Below are 27,087 nucleotides of genomic sequence, written 5' to 3'. Positions count from 1 at the left end.
CCCCAGCTAGCTGCATCCATTTTTCACATCCTCTTCCTGCTCATTCTAGAGCCTTATGAATAGGCAACTTCAATTTACTGATTCCATTCAATGGTCTCATTTGTTTAGCTTTTTCTCCATCAAGGAATAACATCCTATATGACAGATAGCCTTTTCTAAAAGTTTTTAAAGATCCCAACAAGATACCACTCCCCTCAGGAAAAAAAAATACTGTCTGTTCTTCCCACCAGAAGGCAAACTGGTACATATATTAAAAAAAGAAGTATGGTCTTTTCTTTTTGCCTGAAATAATCCCTTTGTCTAAGGAAGATACATATATATATATATTTAAGTGTGAACAATGTTTCTCTCTCTCCTCTCTCCCTTTAAAATATGCATTCTATTTAATATATACCCAGCTTTGGTCTTTACTAGATATCTATTCTGATGCTAGATAATTTGAAGTTTTGTAGTTGCTCAATAATCAAAAAAGTTTATAATCCACTGGGTGGCATCCTAGTGCAGGGGAAAGAATATAGGATTAGGCTACAAGAAACCCAAGTTAAAGTCCCTAATCTTTTGATTGAGAATTATCAAAGTTTAGAATTGGAAAAAATTTTAGGGCTCACCCTTCTTCACTTTTATAGATGAAGAAACATAATGAATCCAAAAGTAAAGTGACTTGCAAGCATCAGAAAGCTAGAAGGCTGGCAGGATTAGCCAACAGTCTGACTTCCCCAATAAGAAGTTCCAAGAAGGTAATTACATATCCTCTCCTTGGAGGGAATCTCTTAATGTTTCTTCATTTGTGAAATGGGATTAATAAGACCTCTTCCCCATGTCCCAACGAAGGGCAGACCCCCTCCCCTGAGAAATTGTTTATCTAAGCTTTTCTTCTGCCCTTTTATTTTGACATGTCCTTTTTCCCTACTTCTGTGTCTTTTCCTCCTTTCTGCTTTCAGATCTGTCCCTTCCCCTCTTTTAAAGCTCACTTCTAGCAGATGCTCTGATGTCAGTGACTTATATTTTGCCATGAATGACTATACTTAAATGATTCTTATTATAAATTTGCATTTTAAACCCTAGCTCTAATTACAAAAGGAAATGTTCAGAATTATCTTTCAGCATCAGTAGGAAGGCATAGAAGACATCTTGAGGGTTGAGGGGACTTTATAATAATTCATTCTATATACATGGGCAGCCTTACCATGTATCAAAGTTATTGTGAGAAGCTCAACATAATAATATGAAAATGCTTTTAAAATCACAAAGCACTATATAAATGTCAGCTATTGCTCATTAATATTATGATATAAATTATATTTTAAAAACTAGTAACAAAAGAACACTGTGGAAATTCAGATGAGTGATTTGCATATATTCAGTGGGATAATCAACATTGACAGTAAGCCTGTCTTTTCTGTGTATTAATAGCTTGTCTTGCAAAGGGCCATATGGTATAGAGAGAGGAAAGGAGGTGTTTCAGGAGTTGTCGATGTTTCTTTCTGTGAAATACAGACTGCTACCTGGGATAAGCATGGGAGAATAGACTCATTCATTACCATCATTTTATAATGTGGCTCAGAGAAGGCTTAGTAATAAAAATAATAATTTCAATAATGTGACTCTGACTTTGGCACCTATTAGCTAATCTGATAAACCCAACCTAGATAATGGGTTAATGGGTGCTAAAGTGTTAATGGTAGCCCAGTTCTCTGCTAATACTTATGCATTTTAATAGGGACCTTCTGGAAACAATGTCTTAACTCATAGAAGTGATTAATGGCAGATTTTTATGGGGGATGGAGATCTTTGGAGGGAAGGGGGGGGCTTATGGCACCCTTCCAATCATACCACATAGACAGCAGTCTACCATCTCATGCTGGGCCTTGAGCCAAAGTACTGGAGGGTAGGGATATTAATGAGACTTTTTTTTGTGGAAAGAGAAGAGTGAATTAATTACAGAGTATTCATCTATGAACTGAGTCAGAGTGATTGATATGCAGGGATTTTGTGCTAATGGGGCCCAAGAAAAAGTAGAGGGGCATAGAAAATATAGAAAGAAACTATTTTCTCAACTTTTCTTTCCACCAATATCATTGGCTGACTGAGCTGTCAATGCAACCAGTTAACAACTCTAATAGGTTTTTAAGCTGACTAGACCAATGCCAGTCAACAGATTCAACCAAGGAGGTCCCCTGCAGATTTGGAAATGTCAGCACCAATGTGCAAATACCACAAAACTCTTAGATGGGTACTTGACAACATCTTTTCACTCTTGTAAATAACTGAGTTGGGGAGGGGATGGATTTAGGAACTTACTGTAGGTCTGTGCTCCTAAATGATCAGTGGTCCCAGTGTGGTCAGATCACCATGCTGAGGAATGGACTTTGAAATGATTTGTTTAAAGTAAAATAGAGAAGACTAGACTGCTTTGATACTTTTATCATCTTATTAGGCAACAAACCCCTCAAACCCCTTACATCAAATTTTTTCTTTTTTCTTTTTTCTTTTTTAAAGCCTCCAGTTAAGTTTTTATCTTCTGTACTTGGCAGAAGTAACCTTCAGTTTTCTGGAATTAATATAAAACTGACCATCTCAACATGTAGCCTTACTTTGACGAACATTGAAACCCAGCAGGTAAGATCCTGGAGATACTTTTGTTTGAAGGTTTATTTAAGATACTAATGATTCATTTCTAAAAATATTAATTTCTCTTTGTATAAATCCATCTGTTTATCCATTCATTTATTCAAAATTCTTTGACTTAATGAATACATTTCTAAGGGATTTGCCCAGGGTCAAAAGGCTATTCAGTAGTAGAAGTGGGATTTGGATCCTTGTGTAAATGATTTCAAGTGCAATTATCTCATCCACATCACTATTTTCCCTCATCGTGGTTTCAACATATTGCAGGTTGACATAAGAAATTAAATTGGAATTTTTGGGTAGTTTTGCATAAAGCAAAGATAACACACAAAGGCCTGTAGATGACACAAAAAAGTTTAAAAACTCAGAAATGCATAAGATATGTGTATAGTATTGTATAATATCAACATATTTTATCCTTTAATAGCATAATAATTCATATTTCTTCTCTATTATGAAGAGAAGGCCAAAAAATTTTGTGTAGATTTTCCAGATCATGGGGGCACCATGCCTCTAAATCTCAAGAGGTGTAAAGGATAACTATATCATTTTAAGGACACCAGACTTCTCTTTAAGCAGTTATGATAGAAGTATTTATCATTGGCTATCATAAAGTATAGATGGTCTCTCTTTTCTCTTGTTTATTATAGAGCTCCATGTGCCCTATGTAAGTGAGTGCTGAATAAATACCTTTTGACAATATCAATGATGATGATGATGTTTCAGAGAAAGAGAACAATACTCTGCTGTTCACCTTGCAGCAATTTATTTTAGAAGGGAAATTGAAAGCTGACTTGCTTACTAGATGCCTTTGATCCAGAAACCACACTTTGAAAAAGTCTCATTTATTTGCATACCCTACACCCTAGGTCTGGACTTTTTAAGGCATAAATATAGATACTGGCTAGAATTTTTCAAACCACTGATCTGTCCCACCTTTTGCCAAGGCAAAGTATAATAAAATCAATTAACAGAATGTATGAGGAATTTTATTTAATTTTTAAATTAAATTTACTTATTTAATTTTCTAGTCAATTAAAAGTTAAGCATAAAATCCTTTTTCTTTCAGGCCCTATGTTGAAAAGCTTTCTAAAATATTAAAATAACTTATTTTATATGCACTGATTTGAGAAGTATTCAGTGAGTGTTTAGTGCATAGTGCTTGGGGATGAGGGAAATAGAGAGAAGAATAAGATTTGAATGGTGGCCTGAAAAGGAATTTTTAACCTGGGATCTGTGAACTTATTTTTTGTTTATTTTTAAAAAATATTTTATGAATGGATGCCCATCAATTGGAGAATGGTTGAGCAAATTGTGGTATATGAATGTTATGGAATATTATTGTTCTGTAAGAAATGACCAACAGGACAAATACAGAGAGGATTGGCGAGACCTACATGAACTGATGCTGAGCGAAATGAGCAGAACTAGGAAATCATTATATACCTCAACAACGATACTGTATGAGGATGTATTCTGATGGAAGTGGATTTCTTCAACAAAGACAAGATCTAACTTAGTTTCAATTGATCAAGGATGGACAGAAGCAGCTACACCCAAAGAAAGAACACTAGGAAATGAATGTAAACTGCTTGCATTTTTGTTTTTCCTCCCAGGTTATTTATACCTTCTAAATCCAATTCTCCCTGAGCAACAAGAAAACTGTTCGGTTCTGCACACATATGTTGTATTCAAGATCTACTGTAATCTATTTAACATGTATAGGACTGCTTGCCATCTTGGGGAGAGGGTGGAGGGAGGGAGGGGAAAAATCGGAACAGAAGTGAGTGCAAGGGATAATGATGTAAAAAATTACCCTGGCATGGGTTCTGTCAATAAAAAGTTATTTAATAAAAATAAATAAATTAATTTTAAAAAAAAGAAAGGAACAAAAAAAATAAAAAATATTTTAGTAACCATTCCAATATGATTGATTTCCTTTGTATTCAGTCATTCAGTCAATAGGAATTTATTAACCATATTTATTATGAGCTAGGCACTGTGTTATAAAAGGATGATGATAAAGTAGAAAGAGCTGGATGTGGAGTCAGAGATTTTGGGTTGAACATTGACTATCACCTAAGCATCTGTATGACACTAGGAAAGTAGCTTTAGACTTCAGTTTTCTCATCTGTGGAATGAAAAAGTTTAGATTATATGACCTCTTAGGTCCTGTCCGGCTATACTTCTGTGATCTGTACCTGTGAGTTCATCAATATTAGAAATTCTTTCTCTAGAAACAGGTAACCATCTATAGAAAGACAATTCCTAAGATTAAAGAAAACTGGGAATATTTATAGCAGAAGGTGGATCATTAGATGAGACCTGAAGGAAGTCAGGGAAGCCAGAAAACAAACATTTCAAGGGAGCATGTTCCTGGCATGAGGGATAATTGATAAAGACATTTTGTAATCTATATATAGTTGATCCTCATTATTTGTCGATTCTGTATTTGCCAGTCTGCCAACTCACTAACATTTATTTGTAAACTCAATATTCATGACACTTTACAAAAGTAAAGCTTTTTTCAGCAAAAAACATTGAGTCATCCAATGCACACATTGCCAGCTGAAGTTGACCAAGGCAAGCTCTGTCTTCTTGTTTTAGCTCTATACTGTAAACAAATATCTTTTTCGTGGTCTATTTAGTGCTATATTTTTCACATGTTTATGCTATTTCTTGGTAATTTCACTATTTAAAATGGCCTCCAACTGCAGGGCTGGAGTGCTGTCTGGTGTTCCTATTCAGAAGGCTGTGATGTGCCTTATGGAGAAAATCCATGTGTTAGATAAGCTTTTTTCTGGCATGAGTTTTATAGTGCTGTTGCCCATGAGTTTGCTGCTAGTGAATTAACCATATGCTACATACAGAAAAAGGAAGAGAAAATTCACCAATCTGTATGTGAAACTGCTCCAGAAAGTGCTAAAATAAATGTTGTGACCAAAGGCTTACAGGAACCTTACCCTCTATTTTCCCTGAGAGAAATGTTTCAGTATTTGCTAATTCAGTGTTCATAATGATGTTATAGTATGTAACTATGACAATTAATGAGAATTGACTGTAGTTTATATTATGCATTTAATATTTCATTAGACTACCAAAGGCACAAAAATGATTAAGAACGTCTGTACTGGTCGACAAGATAAGATGTTAAGGAAGGTAGAATTTGATAAATACATTAGAGTTCAAACTAGTCATAGATCCCTTCTTGCATTTGCAGAAGAGTTGTTGAGCTGTTTCAATCATGTCCAGCTCTTCATGACCTTATTTTGGAATTTTCTTGGCAAAGGTACTGGAGTGGTTTGCCATTTCCTTCAAGTCATTTTACAAATGAGGAAACTGAGGCAAATAAAGTTAAGTGACTTATCCAGCTTCATTCAGCTAGTGTCTGAGGCCAGATTTGAACTCATGAAAATCAGTTTTCCTGATTCCAAGTTTAGTGCTCTATCCATTGCATCACCTAGATGACATTTAAGCTAAGCCTTGAAGGGTGAATAAGATTTCAATAGAGAGTGGATAAGGGGATGGTTATGGAGTGCATTGTAAGTGTAGGGAAGAGTGTGGTCAAAGATATAGAAACAAGAAAAAGACATGATCATGAAACAACCAGGCTGCCTGACATATGCATAAAACAGAATCAAGGGAGAACAAGGTTAGAAAGTAGGTTGGGGCCAGATTGTGGAAAGCCAGGATGAATTTCTTTCTTTTATATATATATATATATTTTTTTTAATTACTTTTTATTGACAGAACCCATGCCAGGGTAATTTTTTACAACAGTATCCCTTGCATTCACTTCTGTTCTGATTTTTCTCCTCCCTCCCTCCACCCCTTCCCCCAGATGGCAAGCAGTCCTATACATGTTAAAGAGGTTATAGTATATCTTAGATCCAATATATGTGTGCAGAACCAAACAGTTCTCTTGTTGCACAGGAAGAATTGAATTTAGAAGGTATAAATAACCCGGGAGGAAAAACAAAAATGCAAGCAGTTTACATTCATTTCCTACTGTTCTTTCTTTGGGTGTAGCTGCTTCTGTCCATCCTTGATCAATAGAAACTGAGTTAGATCTTCTCTGTGTCAAAGAAATCCACTTCCATCAGAATACATCCTCATACAGTATCGTTGTTGAAGTATATAATGATCTCCTGGTTCTGCTCATTTCACTCAGCATCAGTCAGAATGAATTTCTTAATTTTATTTAATTCATATATTACTTACTGAATTCATACTATAGCTGATGGGAAGCAATGGAAGGTTTTTCTGTCCAGGAGTGACATGATCCGCCTATCTACCTAGCAATAGTGTGTAGATGGGATTTGAAAAAGAAGCCAGAAAAGGGTTGACTCTGTTGGAGGCTATTGAAATTATAAGAGCTTAGAATAAGGGCTGATCTATGGTTCTGGCAGTGAAATGAATAAAGGGGCAAGGATGTGAATGATATCACAGATGCAGAATCAGCAAGATTAGAGTATAACATAATCGATTTCTCTTTTGATTTCATTCAGGACATTGCAGTACTTCAGAATCAACATTGTGAATTTCAGTATTTACTATCCAGTTGTAGAGCTACAGAAAGTATTGAACATTAGGCTCAGAGTCCCCTGGGAAGTGCTTTTTGGAATTGCTAATATCAGGTTGTTTTCTTGGGGGGGGGGGGTTTCCTCTCTTGAAAGCTGAGTACAAAAATTCCAATTAGTTGGAAGCTTTGGCTAGTTAGGGAAACAACCAAAGTAGTGAAGAGTTTTCAGATCATACTGTATCAAAATTAATTGAAGGAATTAGAGATGGGTAGGAGGAACCTAACAGCTATCTTAAAAATATTTAAAGAGCTGTTTATGGAAGAGAAAGATAAGACTTGTTCCACTAGGTCCCAGAACAAAGTCAAACTAGGAACAATGGGAAGTTATAGAAAGGCTGATAATAGGCTCAATGTAAGGGAAAACTGTTTTTATTTTTAATAATTAGAGCTCTCTAGAAGTAGAATGGGCTGCCTCCAGAGATAGTGGAATCCTCCTCACTAGAGGTACTGAAATGAAGGTTGGGTGATGACTTACTTATTATAAATTCTAGTAAGGATTTTAGGTCAGGTACAGATTGGACTAGATGGCCTGGTAACACTTCCAACTCTGAGATTTGGAGATAGTTTGCTTCCAGTCAATCTGGATTTTACTTTATTAAGTCTAATGAACTATTAAGTCTAGCGAATAAATATTAATAAACCATCATCACTTAGCTGCTGTTACTCAGACATCCTCTTCATAAAAACTTTCCCATGTACTTGAACTCGCAAAAAAAAAAAAAAAATACTAGTACATCACTGTTAGCAATTTTGTCAAAGCGCCATCTTAATTTCTATTTTTAACTTGAGGATTTCTGATTCTGGATTAAAGTGTAAATAAAGAAAAAGGACAACAACAAAAACACCTGAAGGTGTGGTGGTATAATAGATAACTTGGGAAAAAGGAAGCAAGTTCAATATACCAATGTCTCATCCTGTCTGTCTGAGTATTGATTAGCCAAGAGAGCTGAGATCATTGTTACAAGGCCAGCGTGACATCTAGTTCTCGCTTACAGGATGCCAAACATCTGGATAAAAAATGAAAAAATGCAGTCAGCCATCCAGATGTTTTGTCTACACGACGTCTGTACATTTGGAAACATTCAGGGGATTGGCTGAATTTCTCCCTTTTCACACAAACAGCTGTTTGGCATCTGGCAGATAGTCTTGTCTTAGTTATGTGGTCTCATTGACAGAGTCTGGGGGCCCTCGGTAATCCACTGGAGAGGATTACATGGTGGAAGGGAAGGGGGCAGGGTTGGAGTGAGTGTGGAGACATCCAGAGGGAGACTTACTCTTTGGGGACATATCTCTGTTCCTGGATCCTTTCCATGTCCAGTGAGGTTATTGGGAGTTCAGGGGGAGGGTGTGTGAATGTGTGGTGATTATTTTTCATACTACCTGGTCCTTTCCTCCATCCCAGCCTATTCTCCCATTCTCTGCCTGCTCATTCTGCCATTTCTCTGACACTGCCACACAGTGACGTCTCTGGGAGCAAATGGAGAAGTGGACTATGAGTATACGCGAGGCTGCCTTTGCTGACACACTTTCTAAGGAAGAGGATGGCAAACCACACTTTCTCCTTACACTAACGGGTTTGGGAGGGGATTGTCTCCCTTCTGGTGGTGGGTATTTAGGGATAAGACTCATCAGGCAGGATCTCAAAGCTGTCAAATTCAAAAAGTGAGGCACTTTTGTAATGGTTTCGGAGCTTTTTCTGGCCTGAGGGGAAAGTGGTTGGGAAATATGGCAGGTGGCTTTAGTTACTCCACTTCAAGAAACCCATAACAAAGTTTTAACAAGGGATGGAGGAGGGTCCCAAGGAAGGGAAATTAGAATGGTGCAAGGGCTAAAGCAGCTGCCACGTGAAGTCTAAAACAGAAAAGCAAAAGCCAAAACCCACAAACATTTAGACTCCTTAAATTGGTAGGAATGAAGGCAGAGAAAATACAAGAGCAAAAATTTTCAATTTGTTAAGGGCATAAATAATACAAAAGGGGATTTGTTCATTCAGTCCCCCAAAACTAAAACTGGGGATGACCCTGAGTGATTCTGATGTAGTTTCAAGACAAATAAAAGGAATTACTCATATTTCTGGGGGGGGGATTAATTTAGCTAAAAATATAAATACCTTCAAGAATACTTTATGAAAACTAATAGATGGAAGACAGATAATGGTACAGTGGGAAGCATGCTGAATTTCAAGTCATAACACCAGTTTGAATGTTGGCTCCACCATTTAACTACCTGTGTAATGCTAGGCAACTCAGTTTTCCAGGCTTGGCCTCAGTTCTATCATCTATAAATGAAGGAAATTAGCCTGTCTATGATGTAGATCTGTGATTTCATTAATATTGGGGATTCTTTTTCTAAAGAAGATTGGTAGCTCCTATGATTTATAATCCTGGGGGGAGGAGGGAGGAACCTGCCTAGGGGACTGAGAAGTTAAAATTCATGTTCACACAGTTATTATTTATCAGGATATGAACTCAACTCTTCCTGATACTAAATCCAGTCCTCTATAAATGATGAATGATATGCAATAAGTTATATGTTTTGGGTATATTTTAACTTGCAAGGAGGATATTGTAGAGGCAAACTCCACAGCCATAGAAAAGTTTTTGTGTTGCTGGTATCAAAAATATGAAATTAAATTTATTTGAAAAATAATCACCCTTAAAATGGCTTTACCCACATGAATGTATAAAATTCATTCCTTAAAATATTTCTACATAAATGTTCACCTGATTACTTAGAATGTTCTATTTCCATGACTAAATTCTACATAAGTCTTAATTTAATCCAAGTTACATGTCCTTATCAAGTGACATAAATTGGAATTTTAGGCACCAAAGCAAAAATTTCAGAAAGAGCCTAACTGGCTTCTTGCTAGTAATTGCTTTTCAATTATCCACCCACTCTTCTTTGGGACCACTCTGTCTCTAGTCACGACTACATAAGGAAAGGAGAAAAGGCAAATAAAATGTGTATAAAGAGATAGAGCAAGTACACAATCCAGCCTCTATAATAATTTAGTAATTCAACAAATGTATAATGGATCAGTTAATGAATAAGTGTTAAGGAGTGCCTACTATGTGTCAGACACTATTTTGGGAATCAGGGACACAGATGAAAGCCAAAAGCAGTCCCAGACTTCAAAGATCTTGAAGTTTAGCTGGGGGAGACAAAAGTACATATATTTTGTGGTGAAGACACTGGAAACTGGGAGTGGAGGGTGGGGCAGTGTAGCATGTAAAGTCCTTATTTGGAAGGCCTTTCCAAAATTCTCCCAGTTTAGGCTGAGACACTTTCCAGATCTCCCTTATGTTTTCATTCTCCAGCCTGTGTCAAAGTATAAAGTATAACATAAAGCAAATAAAAAGACTAAAAAATGGTGTAAATGATTTTAATTAATGAAAAAGAGCTCCTTAAGTTCTAGCTTATCATGACAGATCATAGCAGTCTTTGTTCTAGGTACCATTTTTTTTGTTTTGATATCACTTATGTTTCTTCAGGAGATCAAAACAGCTGAGGTTAGTTTGAAGGCAGCAAGATAATAAAATATTAACCTATCAGATAGCCTGTTTTCATTTCTATTGTTGGCAGTCACACTCCAAATTGAGCTACTCTTCTGCTTGACCCTGCTCTGCTTTCTTCCATGTAGGAAACCAGATCAAGGGGTCTTTCTCTTTCCTTGGTGGGTTCTTGTCTGATGTCCAAGTTGTCCCCTAAGGTCTCTCCTTATGAATTTGTCTTAGAAAGCTGATTTGAGAATCTCCTGGGTGTTACTTGTCCCAGAGCATCTGTTAGGGTTGCATGCCCTGGATGCAAGATGTGTTAGTTAAAATTCTGTATTGAATGATAGAAATGTGATGAAGTAGAATGAGTGTTGAATTTAAGTTCAGAACACACTTCCCCTTAAGTTAACCACCCTGGGTCTCAGTTTCCTCAGCTATAAAAGGAGAAAGTTAGACTAAATGACCTCAAGATTCTTTTTAGTTTGAAATCTACAATTATATGATTTCTAGACTAATGAGACTTCAAGGCATAGTTGCTGCTTTCAAAATAAATTAATCCAACTACTGGAGGACTTTCCCATCCTGACTCAACAGAGAGTGATCCTTCCTTTCACTCTTTCCTATATTTACTGCCCATCCTCTAAAGTAGAAAGGGTAGTTACTGCTTAATTCCTAGATTTGTTGATTGTGTGGCCAATCCCTCTGGGCCAACTCTTCTTCTGATACCTCTTTCTAGAGGGAATTGTCCATATCTGATACTGATTGTATGTCTATATGCACTCGAAGAATGGCCATCTTTTTGGAGTGGTCATGGTCCTTTTTTCAGAGAAGACAGATTGGTATAAAAATGTGATATATACAGCTCCCTGAGATTTCAAGATGTGGAGAAGGAGCTGACTTGCACTGATTAAGGAGTTTCTTATTGTTCTCTTTATCAATGAAATCCTGTCCCTAGCTAATCTATTTCCTATCCCTGTTACTATATGAATAAAAGAACTATTAAATTTGGTGGTCCAGGGGCAGCTAGGTAGTGCAGTGGATAAAGCACCAGCTCTGAAGTCAGGAGGACCTGAGTTCAAATCTGGTCTCAGACACTTAACATGATCTAGTTGTGTGACCCTGGACAAGGCACTTAACCTCAATTGTCTCAGCAAAAAAAAAAAAAAAAAAAAAAAAAAAAAAAAAAAAATTTGAATGGTCTAGTATCCTGATTCAGTCTCTTCTTTTTTAGACATCTGTTACCCTAGAGAGAGAGAGAGAGAGAGAGATGTGCTACCATCTTTTTCTCTTTTTATCAAAATTTGCTAATGATAACATTACTGACTTTAATTCCTTGACATAACAACCTTTTCATCATTCAAGGCCCAATTCAAATTCCACCTTCTCCATAAAGCCATTCCAAGTCCATTTAATTTAATTAAATAAACATTGATTGACTAAATAAACCTACTATGTGCAAAAGCACGGTGCTAATCAGATAGGAATATAAAAAAGCTAACAAAATCGAATGCATCCCTGTTTTTAAGGAGTTTATATTCTACTGGGGAAACAGATAAGTAAATATAAGCTAATTTGAGGAAGATGGGGACAGTATGGTCAGAGAAGATGAGGTGGTGGAGAGGACATGGTATCTGGGCTGAACTCTTGGTGGAAGATGAGGATTTTAACAAGTGGAGCTGAGGAGGGAGTGCATTCCAGGCATGGCAGGGAGATTTTGAGAATTCATACAGATATGAGAGAGAATCTTGCATTTGAGAAAGTAGTCTACCTAGCTGGGATCTAGAATGTGTGAAGGACAGTATGGTGGAAGGATACCAATGTCAGTTACAGAGACTAGACTTAAGCCTGAAGCACTTAAGGCCCACTTTAAGATTTTTGAGCTAGGAATGACATAGTCAGACTTATACTGTAGGAAGATTATTTTGAAAATCATGGATGATGAATTGGACAGAGGGAAAAACTGAAAGCAATGAGACCAATTATGAGGCTATTACAAAAGTACATTAGAGAGATGAATAGAGCTTAAATTTATGTTTAAGGTACCTCATGTTAGGAGAAAGAGGCAGTGTGATATAATGGACAGAGAACTGGCCTTGGAAATCAGAAAGTATCAGATTCAAGGCTTGCTTCTGATGCACAGTGGTTCATTCATGGACAGATTAACTTCTCAGTCTAAGGAATTATCTAATATTGTAGATTGAAGACTAGCTGCAAATATCTACTGGTAGAGATAAGAAGACTAGCTGCAAATATCTACTGGTAGAGATAAATTTCATAGTGAATTATATGAATGAAATCACATATCTGCAACAAAAATGGGCAGGGGTTGCATAAATATAATCATATTTGTAATATCTACCCACAGCATTATTCTGAAGAAAGCACTTTATAAATCTTAATACATGATATAAATATGTACTATTTTATTATTAGTTCTTATTATAAGAAACATATCCTTAGTATAGTTACTTCTTTTACCAGCAGAAAAACACAATAAAATTCTTCATTATCAGTAGTGATTAAGTCATTACCTATTGGCCAACCCTTTGGGGATGAGCCTTCCTGAACTTAGACTGGACCTGAGATAACAGAGACAGAGTCCATTATCAGGTCTGTATGGGCAGCCTTTCCACCTCACTTAGGACATGGTAGAATTTTTACTCCACTGTAATAACCTTCAAGAAACAAGAATTACCTCCAGGCTAGAAAAATATGCATCACCATGGAACTATAATGGAAGATAAGGTAAATTAGCAAGACAAGACCGGTTAATAGAAAAATAACTTCATTTTATTTACCCCAAATTTCAAGAAGGAAGAAAGCCAAATTAATGGAAAGAGCAAAAGAAAGTAAATGGAGATTTTGAAGGGAATTTCTTGGTATTATTAAAAAATTTAAATTCTCTATTTCACTTTATAACTTTTTATATAGTCTCAGAATTTGAAGAGAATTCTCTGAGGTAACTGGACAAAAATTGGCATTAAAAAGGAAGTGTGTGGGGGGGGGGAGGTGTGAGGATGTGTATGCTGTGTGTGAAACTATCCTATAGTGAAATGGTTTGACCTATAAATTGTGAAAGGCAGATTTTCAGAGGTTATGGGAACACAATTTGCATGATCCTTTTTACTGGGGAAGATAAAGGGTGATGGAGAATAATAATTGAAGTTTATATGGGTTACACAAGAGCATCACTCACAGCAATCCCGTAGTTGGTAATGTAAGTATTATTATCTCATCAGAAAACTGAAGCTCAGTGATTAAATGACTTGCCTATGATCAAACAACTATTAAATATCAGAAGGAGGATTCAAACTTAGGTATCCTGATTCCAAGCCTGTATGCTGTCTCCTATACTATCTTGCCTCACTAGGGAAGATTTGAGGTCAGACAGTTCTCTATATTGACCACTAGATGGTAGAATTGACTCAGGACAGCTTGGCTGCCATCTGAAATGAGCAGAGAGGCAGTAAAAAGAACCATAATTCAAACTTATTTGAGGGAGAGAAAAGCAGTATTCATCTATCTTTTTATGTGTGAGATGTTCATAAGTGAAATTATCAATGAGTGAGATAAATAGATATTGATTTGAAATTTACTGTAATCTCAGAACATGGATATTTTATCCACTAGATTGACTATAATGATGTCTCATAACTATTGGATCATTCTTATACTGCCTTTCCTAAAATGTGTTTTTATTCAAACAAAAGTACATACTGTACAATGTTTTGGTTTCCAAAGAGACCAAGTTCTTAGCCTATGATACAAAAAGGCTTTTAGGGAGGAATAGACAGAGGAGAGTAATTAGGGAAGAATGTTGTAGGGAGAAATAAATACAGACATATTGGCAAGAGGTCTCTTAATGGATCAAATGAGATAATATCTGTAAAGTGTTTAGCATAGTACACATGCTTAGAATTAAGTAAATGCTTAATAAATGCTTGTTCCCTTTCCTCTCTTCCCTCCTCCACCTTCCTCTGCCCCATGGTAAAGCCTGTCTCCCATGGCAAGATGCTTCAATAAAACATAAGTTTCCACAATATGTTCTTACATCATGAGGGGGAGTTTTCTTGCTAAAACTATTGAATGATAGTATTTGCTTATCAACAGTCCTTTGAGTGTCTTTCTATAGGAGTTGTAGGAAATAAGTGTCAATGAAATATGAATAGGCAGGATATATAGATGCATGTTTTGTTTAAATCCTAATGATCCAATACATTTTAAATGGGTATTCTTCTAAGAAATGGTATCTACTAAAAGGTACCATAGTTGTATGCAAAAAGTTTTCTCGAAACTGTTCCAGAGATCTTATCACCTAGGATAATGTTGGGCATCCTCAGACAAGAGCAGAGGCTAGACTGGAATGTGCTAGAAGATCTTTCAGTGATGACTTAGAACACTAAAATAAGTTCCTCTCCATCAACTATACGTCATACTATGATCTTTTATGGGTGAAATACACAGCACATCTGAGCATATTTGTGATCCAAATAATTCAGTGCACCTGAATACTCTGACTTCTCAAAAGAAAATCTTCATGTCAGGCTGTTCATAATTAAGAAAGTAATTGCTTCTTGTATTTTTCAGATTATTGCAAATCATCACATGCAGTCCATTTCTTTTGCTTCTGGAGGTGATCCTGTGAGTATGGATTTGTAAAATTTCCCACATTTTTGTCAATATTTTATTTCTGTAAGAACCAAAGATAACTTGAAAATATAATATGCTAGCTGCTGCTTTTCCCTTTTCAGTTATGTATTGCCACTTCTGAACCCTTGTATAGAGCATCAGACCAAAGACTTTGCTTTTCATGATATAGTTAGCATAGTAATAGTGGTGATGGGGCAAACAGGGTTTGACCCAGGTGCTGGCATGGGTGGAGGAGAGTGCTTCCTTAGAATTTCTTCTCCTGACAGAAGGGAGGCTCCAGGTGGCTCCAGGATAAAGGCCGATCAAAGATGAGGTCTCCTGGCATGAACTATTTGCCAGTGTCATGTTTGATCTGGGAATTGGGATAGTCCAGCCCCATGACGAATAGTGGGTGAGGAAGTAATTCCAGTCCATTATCTGACCCACCCTCAGAAGAATTTTCTCTAGTTACCACATGTCATGGATCTGACATCTGATACCATCAGCTCTGACAGTATCACCACTTACAGAATCAATTAAAGGAATTAAAAGAATCCTAAAATATTACTAGTCTGGCTCTAGTACACAAATCCCTGTTTGATCATGGGCAGCATATAAAATAAGCAGACTGAATTTCTGACCAAGGAGGACAAGACCAGCTTTGCACAAACCATCAGCATCAGGTAGTTCCTGTAAGTATAGTTTTATAGTTTCTATCTTCAGAGTGCTGAGTACTTTTAAGTTCACTGATAATTTTCAGTAAGATGTCTAGGCTGAATGGGGTCCACAACCTCATCCTCGCCTGGGATTTATCCTGTCTCTCTAGAGCAGTGTGATAGAACAGAGAGACCCTCCTGGGCTTAGAGCCGGAAAGACCTGGCTTCCAGGCTCAGCTTGGCCACAGCCAGCTCTGTGATCGTGGGCAGATTACGCAGTTTTTCCATGAGGGGTTGGATTAGTTGATCTTTAAGACTTCTCCTTCTGAATCTCTGATGATCTTGTGAATTAACACAGAGAAAAGGAGATAGAATTAGGGCTTTATACAGTGATGAGTTTTGTCTTTCATTTCCATCTCCATCCAGCCTTTGGGCTGATTCTCTTAGGTGCTCTCCCACTACATTTCTATCTTCTGGAATCCCTGTTTTCTTTCCAAATTCAGCCAGACTCTGCCTTCTGCAAGAGACCTTTCCTGGTCACCCCAGCTGCTAGCATTTTCCCTTCTAAGAATACCTTATATTTTTTAAATATATCTTTCTTGTATATATCTAAATCAGTGGTTCTCAAACTTTTGTTCTCAGTATCTTCATGTTGTTAAAAAAAAAACAAAAAACTATCCAAGATCTGTTCAAAGAGTTTTTGTTCACATGGGTTATATTTATAGCTATTTATTATATTAGAAATAAAAAATAATTTTGAATTTGTAGACCCTCTGAAAAGGTTTCAGAGACCCTAACAATTCTTTGGACTACACTTTGAGGACCACTGATCTAGATAGTACAAGTTGTCCTTGTCATTGGGATGTCAGCTTCTTAGGGGGAGGGACTGCTTCACATTTGTCACTCTATGCTTAGCACAGTGCACAGCACATAGTAAGCACATAATACATGCTCATATATTGAACAGTATATAGTAAGCACATAAAAATGCTCTTTTATAGATTGTTGTATTGTTCAGTTCTCAAATCATTTTGCCGCCACATTTCTGGCATCCGTGTCCTTTTCTATACCACCTTGGTTCAGAACATATCACTGCTTACCTGGACACCTTCTCCTAACTTCTAATAAATTCCCTTTCCAAATCCTCCTTCTCTCAGTTATCAAAAACACTCTTCTTAAGGCACCAATCTGATCAAGTCACTCCTGAATTCAAAACCTTTCATGGCTCCCTCTGGAATAAATATAATATTTCACCTGGCATTTAAGTCTCTCTGTGATCATGTTCCTACTTGTCTTTTCAGAATGATTATATACTATTCCTCTTTACAAACTTTACTTTTCAAGCAAATTGGACTATTAGTCATTTCTCAAATTTATTATACCATCTCCCACTTTTCATGCCTTTGTACAAGCCATTCTCCATGCTTAGAATGTTTTCTATCCTCATCTATGCCTTTTAGAATCCTTATCTGCTTTCAAAGCTTCACTCAAATGTCACCATATTTACAAAGTTTTTTATGGTTCCCACCCCTCTCTCCTTTACTCCTCCTCACCTTCCGTAATAACAACAACAACAATAATGCTTATGTAGCTTTTACTATGTGCCAGGCACTATGCTAAGCATTTTTTAGAATATTATCTTTGTTGATTCTCACAACAACCCTGAGAAGTTGGTGCTATTATTATCCTCATTTTACAAATGAGGAATCTGGTTAATGTAGTTAGTAAATATCTGAGCCTGGATTTGAACTCAGGTGTTTTTACTTCCAGGTCTCAGGCTCTACCAGCTGTGCCCCTGAGCTACCAATATTTCTTGTATTGTGTTAATCTGTGAATTATTTTCAGTAAAATATAAATATCTTGAGTGAGTGTAAGAAGTATTGCATGTCTTTCTTTGTCCATCCAGTCTTTAGCACTGTACCTTTTGCCAATAATTGCTTAACAAATATGGCTTGAGTTGAATTGCCTTTGAGAAATTGCAGAGTGCTTTTAATGACCCCAAGATTCTTCCTGAAATAAAGACCCACGTTTTTTTTTTTTTCACATAAATATTCTTCCATTGTTCTTATATGGCTTAAAGTCAAAGAATGTGATAGTCTCTGAAGAATTAAAGGGCAATAGATATTCATCCAGCAGCCATGAGTAGTTGGAGCATATTAATAACAATACTATGAAGGAGAGATGTATGATCAGAAAGGGAGATAGAACACTAACACTGCTCCAGTGGTGTCCATACGATGTTGAAATCCAACGGTCAGGGATTCCCACTTAGTAGTTTGGATCCATGATGATGATTCAAGGGCTTTATGTTAAAAATTCTTTTAATGGAACCTTAAGCAGGAAATAATTACAAAGAATATCATGAGTAGTGTATGAAATTTCCCTGGGGTTTCACAACACATTTTGTTGGTTGAAGGCAGTTTGAGGAATCAGAAACATTTGGAACCACTGTGTTACATGAATCCCTTATGGAGGATTTATGGGAATCCATAGACCAGCAATTGTGGATAATGAGAAAAAGTGAAAAGGACTTCATTCCATACCTTTGGAACCATATCAGTACTCACGGATACACTAAAGTATAGAAATATAAAAATATGAAAGAAATACTTATTAGTACCAGCAGTGATAATAATAACAATGGTTATCACTTATATAACACTATAAGGTTTGCAAAGCACTTTACAAATATTACCTCATTTTGTCCTCACAACAATCATGGGAGAGAAGTGCTATTATTATCCCCTTAAATATTAAAATGTTTGAGCTGGAAGAGACCTTCGAAATCCACCATTTAATCTCTTCATGTTATGGATAAGGAAATAGTCTTAGCATGGGAAATGACTTGCCTATGCTGTATGACAGTGGTAGATTTGAGAAGAGATTTTAGTTCAGTAAATTTCTGCATTTGCATGCCTCACTTTTCCCCTCTAACATCTGCCAGGCTTAAGTTCAGTGGCAAAGGAGTTAACAGTTCTTGTTGATTACTTCTGAATAAACATAAAACTAAGCTTGCCACTATGATCTTATTTATTTGGAAGAAATTTATTTTCAGGAGGGCAATTTATTTAGGGGTGTATTTTTATTTTTTAAAATAATCTAAGACAAGTTATGTTGACCCTGAGATCCGCTTCCTGTATGATTCACAGTGGGTTATTAAATGACTGTCCTTGAGGGTATTACAAACATGGATTTTTATTTCCTGCCAGCTGATTGCATCTTCCCTCTAGAGAGTCATGCCTCTAATCTGCAAATGGTATTTATTCATTGTATGAGCATGTTTTTTCCTCAAGATCTGAGATAACGAAAAGCATCTTTAATTATTAAAATCTTGTCATTCATTATGTCACTGTTTTCAGTGTGTATAGATTACCAAGAGTCTTGTTTTTAAAGCGTCAGCAAATCCTTTTTTTTTTTTTTTTGAGCTGCTTCAATCCTGCCACAAAACGAGTTTTTCCCTCTTTGTAAATCCTTTAGTCCTCTCTTTTCTTTTCCTTTCTTGTTTTTTTTTGAGTTAATCTGAAAAAAAAATTCCCCTGATACATATCTTTAATTAAAGAATTTCCTGAGCTTTCTGATAGCTTTGCATGGACAATTGGAGAACCATTATTGTGGTCTAAGTTATGGCATTCTTTGATCCCACAATCTTGGTGTTTAAATTTTTTCAACTTTAAAAATGGGGAAAACCAAATTCATTGTCCTTTTGATCTTCTGTATGCAGGCAGGAGGATCTGTATAAGGTTATTTTGGTAAATGTCTTTTCATGACATATCCTTAGTACGGTATCACCAAATCCACTCGTTAGTGTTGCAGAAATCTCATTGGTTTTGTTTTGCTTTGTTTTATTTTGTTTTTAAACAAATAAGCTGGAATGTAAATTCAGTGGTTGATGAGGAAGCAAGTTGGTTCTTGAGCTCCAGTGATAATAACTTCTAGTGAGAAGAACCGACATTTGTTTGACTTTAAGGCTTGCATCTTTATAATAACCAGGTACAGTGGCTGACATTCCACACATGTTACAGAGAGATTAGGAATCAGTAGACCTGGTTTACTTATAGCCCTTCCACTAATTAGCTGTATATCCTTATCAGTGTAGGCTCATAGGATTATAAATTTAGAGAGGAAAGGGACCTTAGCAAAAATCTAGTTCAGCCTTCTCATTTTAAAGCTAAAGGAACTGAGGGTAAAGGGAAAGAGAATGGAATAAGTATTTATATATTGCCTACTATGTGATGCACTGAATAGAGTGCTGGACTCGGAGTCAGTAAGACTCATCTTCCTGAATTCAAATATGGCTTCAGACACTTCTTAGCTGTGTGACTTTGGCCAAATCACTTCACCCTGTTTGCCTCAGTTTCCTCATCTGTAAAATGGGTGGAGAAGGACATGGCAAACCCCTCCAATATCTTTGTCAAGAAGAGTTGGTTTTCCTAGTATGCTTTCACAGAATCAATCAAATAGTTCTTTTTCAGAGAAGCCTGTATAGATACTCAAAGGCTCTAACCTATTTTTTCTCTGGGTTCTGACTTATTCTCCAAATTATTTCTCTCACAATTATCTACACATAGAGCATAAAATATGTTTGACATGTTTCATCTTTGTGTACACTTTGCATTTTCTTATATAGTATCCCAGAAAAAGGGAAGCACCTACCTTCAAGCCAAGACTGTTAAGCTTTCATGTGCATTCTAATTTTTTGTGAGTTCTAGCCAATCATTTTAAATATGCTGATTTTCCCTCTTTTATAGGACACCACAGACTATGTTGCCTACGTAGCTAAAGATCCAGTTAATCAAAGAGGTATGAAAAGTAACTTTTAGTTTTCTTTTAAGAGTTTGTCTAGTAATGTCTATAAAGTTATAAACAGCTTTCTATGTGATCTTCATTATGTGCCATGATAAGCAAAAGAGTACCATAAATTACAATGGGATATTATGTTGGTTTCTATACAATCATATGTGAGTGTGAATGGGAAATAATAACACCAATAAAAGGAGAAAAAATAGAAAAGTCCACAAATGGGATTTCATAGCCTAGTTATACCACTGGCTTACAAAATAAGGTGTTATTCTATTAGGGTCTATAAAAAGGAAGCTTGTTTGGTGATGGTAGAAAATGACTTAGTTGTAGAACAATTTTTGGTACCTGGGACAAGAAACATGAAGTGGAACCTGGGGTGTAAAACACGAAATGCATTCTTATATCAACCATGAGAGAAGACCATTACATCAGTCATGTAGAGAGTCGTATAGACTTGAGAACAGTAAAAAAAGATGGCAGGGAGAGGAGAGGCTGAGAAGAAATGACCTAGTGTGCAAGTGGGATGGTAGAGAGTGTACTAAGTGAACGAATGATGCTTGCTAACTAGTTTTAATGTTGCTGAAGGAATGAGCAAAACATATTAGTCATAATTATAAATAATTTTAACATTTTATACTTTTAAAAACATTATTTTGAATTTTGCATGTTTTAAATGTTGCTGCTGTGGGGAAAAGATACAGCTGCCTTTATTTACTTATGGCTCTGCTTAGTTGGCTTCTACCCAGTGGGGCAGATAGTTTGACTTAAAGGAACAAATCATTAGCTTAAGGTCTTATTTTATATTATTCTAATTTCCTTTAGTTTGAACCAAATTTGTATGTGTTTATGTATCTGTATGCATGTCTATGTGTGTGTCTGTGTATGAGAAAAAGAGAGAGAGAAAAACAGACAGACAAGCAAAAAAGAGAAAGAAGAGAGAAAAGAAAGAAAGGGGAAGGAAACGGAGCCAAAGCTGGATGGGCTGGTGGAATTCTAGATTAGGATACAGGAAGGTGGTAAGAATCTGTTCACTTCTCCATTCCAAGTTTGGAACCAAAGATCACCTGTTGTTCAAAGAACTACAGGGTTCAGTTCTACTTCTTTATATATTCTGGATTGTGGGGAAGTCAAACTTCTCTTTCTAAAGAGAAAACAAGGGAACAGCCAAAGTAGATATTGCCAAGTCTCAAGACTAGAATTTAGAAACAGAGGCTCAGTTAGTTTTGTTTTGTTTTGAGGGGTTGATGGAAGGAGAATGTAAGGTCCTTTAGGGCGGAGATTGTTTTTGTCTTGTACCAGGGCTTGTCATTGTACATGGCACACGTGTGGGTGTGTAATAAATGTTTGCTAAATTCAATTATTTGGAAGAGGGGAGGAAAAGAGCAACTGTGAAACAGATGCTATTTGAGTCAATTCTGGCCTTGCCACTTCCCTGGAATCCATCAATCAATTCTCTGCTGGCTCCAAGAGTTTCTGAGCAAGGTGATTCCTTTAACAGTAATAAAATCCACACTTCTCTCAGCCCCATCTCCTTTCTTCCTCTCTTCCAGGTGTCTTAAAATTAGAAGGGGTTAAAAGGTAGAAGAAGTACCATAATTGGCAGTACCTGGGATACAGTCAATGCCTGTGTGTTTTATGGAACCTGGATAACAAAGCACTAGAAAATATTTTTCCTGGGTTTGAAGTCCTAGAAATACCCTTTGCTCTTTGAGTCCTTCTTTAGAGGAATGCATAAGTGCTCTTCAGAATCAGATGTATAATGTACTATATTTCTCCCACTTGCATAAAACTAGAAAAAATACTTTTCAAATCCAAACCAAACAGAAACTCCAATATTACAATGGATCTGAGAATTCTTTTGGGTTTTATTTACAAAAATTCAGACAATAATCCACTGATGTGTGCCTGTTCTGTGAGGATTTTGTTTACATCTTCCCATAAGTTTACCACAAGTAGTCCATCCAAAATGTTGGGTGTCTTCCTCCTGACATTTGATTCTCTGTCTTCCTTGTTCATAATGTGGTCCATCTACATTACAAACAAGTAGTCCATATAAAATGGTGAGGTCTTTCTCCTGACATTTGATTTTTTTGTTTGTAATGTGTTGCAGCCTATTCAGATCCACCCTGTGCCTCTCCTTTGCCCTTCAAGCTATCTGCAACTTCAATTCTTGAGACCCCATAGTGTTCCATGACTCACAGTATTATATCACTGGAAAGTTACTAGTATTAAACTATGAGCCTTTGTTTCAAAAAGAAGCTTGAAAGAAATTTTCAGAATCCCAAAAGTAATTCAATTCTCTCTTCTCTTCCCATTTAATTCTGCACATTTCTCATTCTGCACTATTTCCAAGATATAGTATACTAATGGATGTCCTCTATTTGTTGTTCCTTCAACTGCATATCATAATCCTGGTAATAGATATTCTTTGTTTTTATTCAGTTATTTTTCAATCATGTCTGTCTCTTTGTGACCCCATTTGGGATTTCTTGGCAGAGGTACTGGAGTGGTTTGCCATTTCCTTTTCTAGCTCATTTTCAAGATAAGGAAACTGAGGAAAATAGTATTCATTGACTTGCCCAGAGTCACACAGTTAGTAAATGTCTGAGGCTGGATTTGAACTCAGATTATCATTCTGACTCCAGGCATAGAACTCTATCCAATGTGCCATTCCCAGCTACCTATAGGCATTCTTTATCAATTTGGTTTTGTGTATTTGAATAGGAAGGAAAATTTCTTCTGAATGCTTATGGAGCTCATTTAGAAGACTGTTATGTCTATCTGCAAACAGGACCCTATCAACTATTGTTGGAATCCTTACAAAGTGTTAAGTCATTAGAGTTGATAGAGACAATAATTATCTAATTTAGCATGGTTCAGTATGATTGATCTGATCTTACAAGGAATTGTTATGGGCCAGAACTTGAAACAAGGTACTAAGTGGAATTGAGGAGACAATGTTTAAATCTAGTTTAGAATTGATTTAATCCTGCAACAAATAATGGTTTCCCAGTGATATAATGATTGGTGTGTACTCAGTGTGGGATATATAAGCAAGAAGCTCTCAGGGTTAAAGAGCACTCTGGGAGATACAGAATCCCACTCTCAGAGGTGAAGTCAGATTCATTCCATTTTCCACCTTTGTGCTGGCTGGAGGCTGAAGGACAAACCTTTGGATTTGGAGACATTCGGAGGGAGCTCTTAGAACCAAGGAGAGAGATAGGTCTCTATTAAAGCTAACTGGGCCCAAGGAAAGAGACAAAAGTTGGAAGGAGAAAATAAACGTTTGGATTTTATCAGCTGGCTGCGTTTGAGGTGATTATTTCTTGGAACCGAAACTAAGGCTGCCTCCAAAAAACCTCTCGAAGAAATCTGCTCCCAGAGAACCATCATATATTAAACAAAAGAAGAGAACATCACAAACTATGGGGAAATTTGCTTCTGACTTAGACACTGCCTTGGATGTCCTCCATGACAGTGGCAAACATCACTAATGAGTGTGAATCACATTGGAGATCTAATCTCCTAATCCCAGATATGGACATAGTAGAGATAGCATGGAACAAAACTAAAATGTGAAAAACGGTTGAATTAGACCAAGTACAAATAGAAACAGTCCATATTGGATGTGAAATAATGAAGATGGAGGATGAATTGATTCTGAAAATATTTGAAGGAGGAAAAAATATCAAAAGTATGAAAAAACACTTGAACCCAGTTAAGACCCCCAAAATGAGCAAGAGATCATCAGCCATGCCTAGCTTATATAGTTCCTTTCTCATCTATAAAAACTTTTTTTAGGGGAAAATAATCTATTTATACCTTGTGAACTTCCTTAATGAGCATATTCCAAGGGAACAGGTACTCTTTAATAAATAATACTCTACAATAGAACACATCTTTACCATCATACTTAGTGAAAAAATGTAGCAAATACAAGATCCCACTATACTTATTATTTGTGAACTATAAAAAAGCTTGTGATTAAGTGGAATAAAATAGTGTCTTAAAAGTCTTTCCTGCAGCAAGGTTCCCCGTGCATATGTCAAAGTTAATTCTAGACTCCTTGAAAGATGTAACAACAGGGATAAGATAGGAAGATCCTTGTTTACCAAAGTTTTGTGCCACTGATATTAAGAAAACTGTTTTACCCAAATTAGTCCATTCTTTCTCACCAGTCCTCCACTGTGGCTTCTCAGAGTAAACTGTACTTTGTCACTGGCAAAAACAGACAAAAGGATTAAATCAAAGAATCATAAAGATGTTTGTGAATAGAGGAAAGAGATAAGTGGCCCAGATTCTGTCCTATCTAGTGTTGTCGTCGTCGTTGTCATCATCATCATCATCATCATCATGGAACTCATACTCATATTCATTATAAAGTATTAGGTATTTGGCTCAAGATTCTTACCCAACCTTGGAGTCAGGAAGATGTGAATTTCAATTTACCTTTATCTATATGGCACTAGACAAATCATTTTACCCCCATCCCAACTCTTGTCCCCCATCCCAACTCTCAGAGACTCTTAATTTGAATAACTTGCTGATCTGCATTGATAGTGGTGGTTTCCTCACCAGAGAATTTCCTACCCAATGAAATCATGGGTCTAATTTAAAAAAAAAAAAAAAAAAAGGAGTACCTAGTTAAATATCAGAGGTAGGAGTCAAGGTCAGCTCTTCCTGACTTCAACTGTCTGCTACATTACAGAGCTTCTCCAGTCTCCATGACCCTGTTTTCTTGACATCTGTCCTTCAATCCTAGTCCTAAGGGGTGTGAGCTAGCAAAGGACTATAAGATACTGGAAAAATTATTTCTGAATCACAGAAAATGCTGTCTTGGGGGAGGAAGTTCACACCCTTAAATGTCAGTACCTGAGGCAAAGTCTATATGCCATCTTGCCCTAGATATGATTCCACTACCTACTTTCCAACTTTATTCCATTCCTCTTTAATGGAAAAAAAAAATCACCATTTTTGTCAAGTTGAACTGACTTTTGCCTCTTTCTGTATGCTTAGTACTTAGCACATTGCCTGGCATCCAGTGGGTGCTTAACAAATATTTATTGATTGAAACTTAAAACATTATATAAGTGGTAGCTGTTATTATTATTGAAGGCAAAGGATTGGGCCACCTTCTTCTCAGCATGATCACAATCATGTCATGAGGTCTGTCTGTTCTATACCTCATTCCCCTTAATTAAATATACCTCACCCTAGTTACAACTGATAAGAAAGGATCTGACTTGACTTTAAAAGCGTAGACTTCAAAAAGTAGGCTAAAGAGTCTGGACTTTATTTCATGAGTAATGTGCATTTCATTTAATGTGTATGGTGGGGAGAGCTGTGTGGAGTGTGTGAGATGGGTACAAAGCAGTACTTTTGGAAGATTACTCTACCATAGTTTGTATGATGAATTAGAGAGAATGGAAGCAAGGAGACCAGTTAAAAAGCAATTGTAGTAGTTGAGGTGGGAGGTGATGAGGTATCATGGGAATGAAAAGGAAGAAATAGATTGAAGAGAATTTTCAGAAGAAATATCATCTTTATGTCCTTCACTCTCTCCCACAAATTCATGAAATGTTGATTAACACATTGAATTCAAATCCCTTAGAGGCCAGAATAATAACCACTATGCCATATTAAAATTGACTCACTCATATGACATATTTCCAGGCTATTTGCATCAACTATACTCATGATATTTGTATCACTTGTACTGATGCCATTATACAATATCTAGCTAAGACTACCGCAGGCTGACTTCTGCCCAGAAGGGGCAGGAGGTTGATGACAAATGGTGTGGAACATGTAAGAAACATATGGCAGTTCTTGCCCTAATCCCACAGCACCACCTAATGGCTGACTTTGAAATCCAATTTTTCTGGATTCCTAGTGAGAATTAGAATTTTGAAGTCAGTTTTTTTTTAAAGTCAGACCTAATTCCTTATTAGCTAACAAAACAATTCTTAGCCCCTTCCCCCTCTAACATACTAAATTAAAAAGTAAAGGGAAATTCTTTATTATATGAATTAGCTCTACAGGAAGGGAAAAAGGTAAATATACAAAGAGAAATGCAAGCAACATAGAAACAAAAAATATCAATAAAAATTTATTTAAAAAAGAAAAAGAAAGAGAAGATTGACTTCTAGATCATTAGATCATGTATTTAAAACTAGAAGGGATCTTATACTAGCCTCATACTTCATTTTATGAATGGGGAAACTGAAGGTCAAAGAGGTAATTGATTTGCCTGAGATCACCCAGGTAATAAGTATCAGAATCAGGACTTTGGCTC

At 36.5% G+C, this 27,087-nt stretch overlaps 1 protein-coding gene across 5 annotated transcripts in view; it reads left to right on the top strand.

The window, feature by feature from the left end:
* The window catches only part of SHC4 (SHC adaptor protein 4), a 165,524-nt gene that overhangs the window by 94,718 nt on the left and 43,719 nt on the right, over positions 1-27,087 (top strand). For all 5 annotated transcript variants that reach the window (XM_031955164.1, XM_031955163.1, XM_031955166.1 and 2 more), the window contains exons 5-7: positions 2,500-2,619; positions 15,295-15,348; positions 20,741-20,792. In XM_031955164.1, coding sequence (XP_031811024.1) covers positions 2,500-2,619; positions 15,295-15,348; positions 20,741-20,792 — 226 coding nt within the window. The remainder of the gene's footprint in view (positions 1-2,499; positions 2,620-15,294; positions 15,349-20,740; positions 20,793-27,087) is intronic.

This window comes from Sarcophilus harrisii, chromosome 2, assembly GCF_902635505.1.
Source record: "Sarcophilus harrisii chromosome 2, mSarHar1.11, whole genome shotgun sequence".
Classification (NCBI taxonomy): domain Eukaryota; kingdom Metazoa; phylum Chordata; class Mammalia; order Dasyuromorphia; family Dasyuridae; genus Sarcophilus; species Sarcophilus harrisii.
This window is presented reverse-complemented; position numbering and strand designations above follow the sequence as displayed.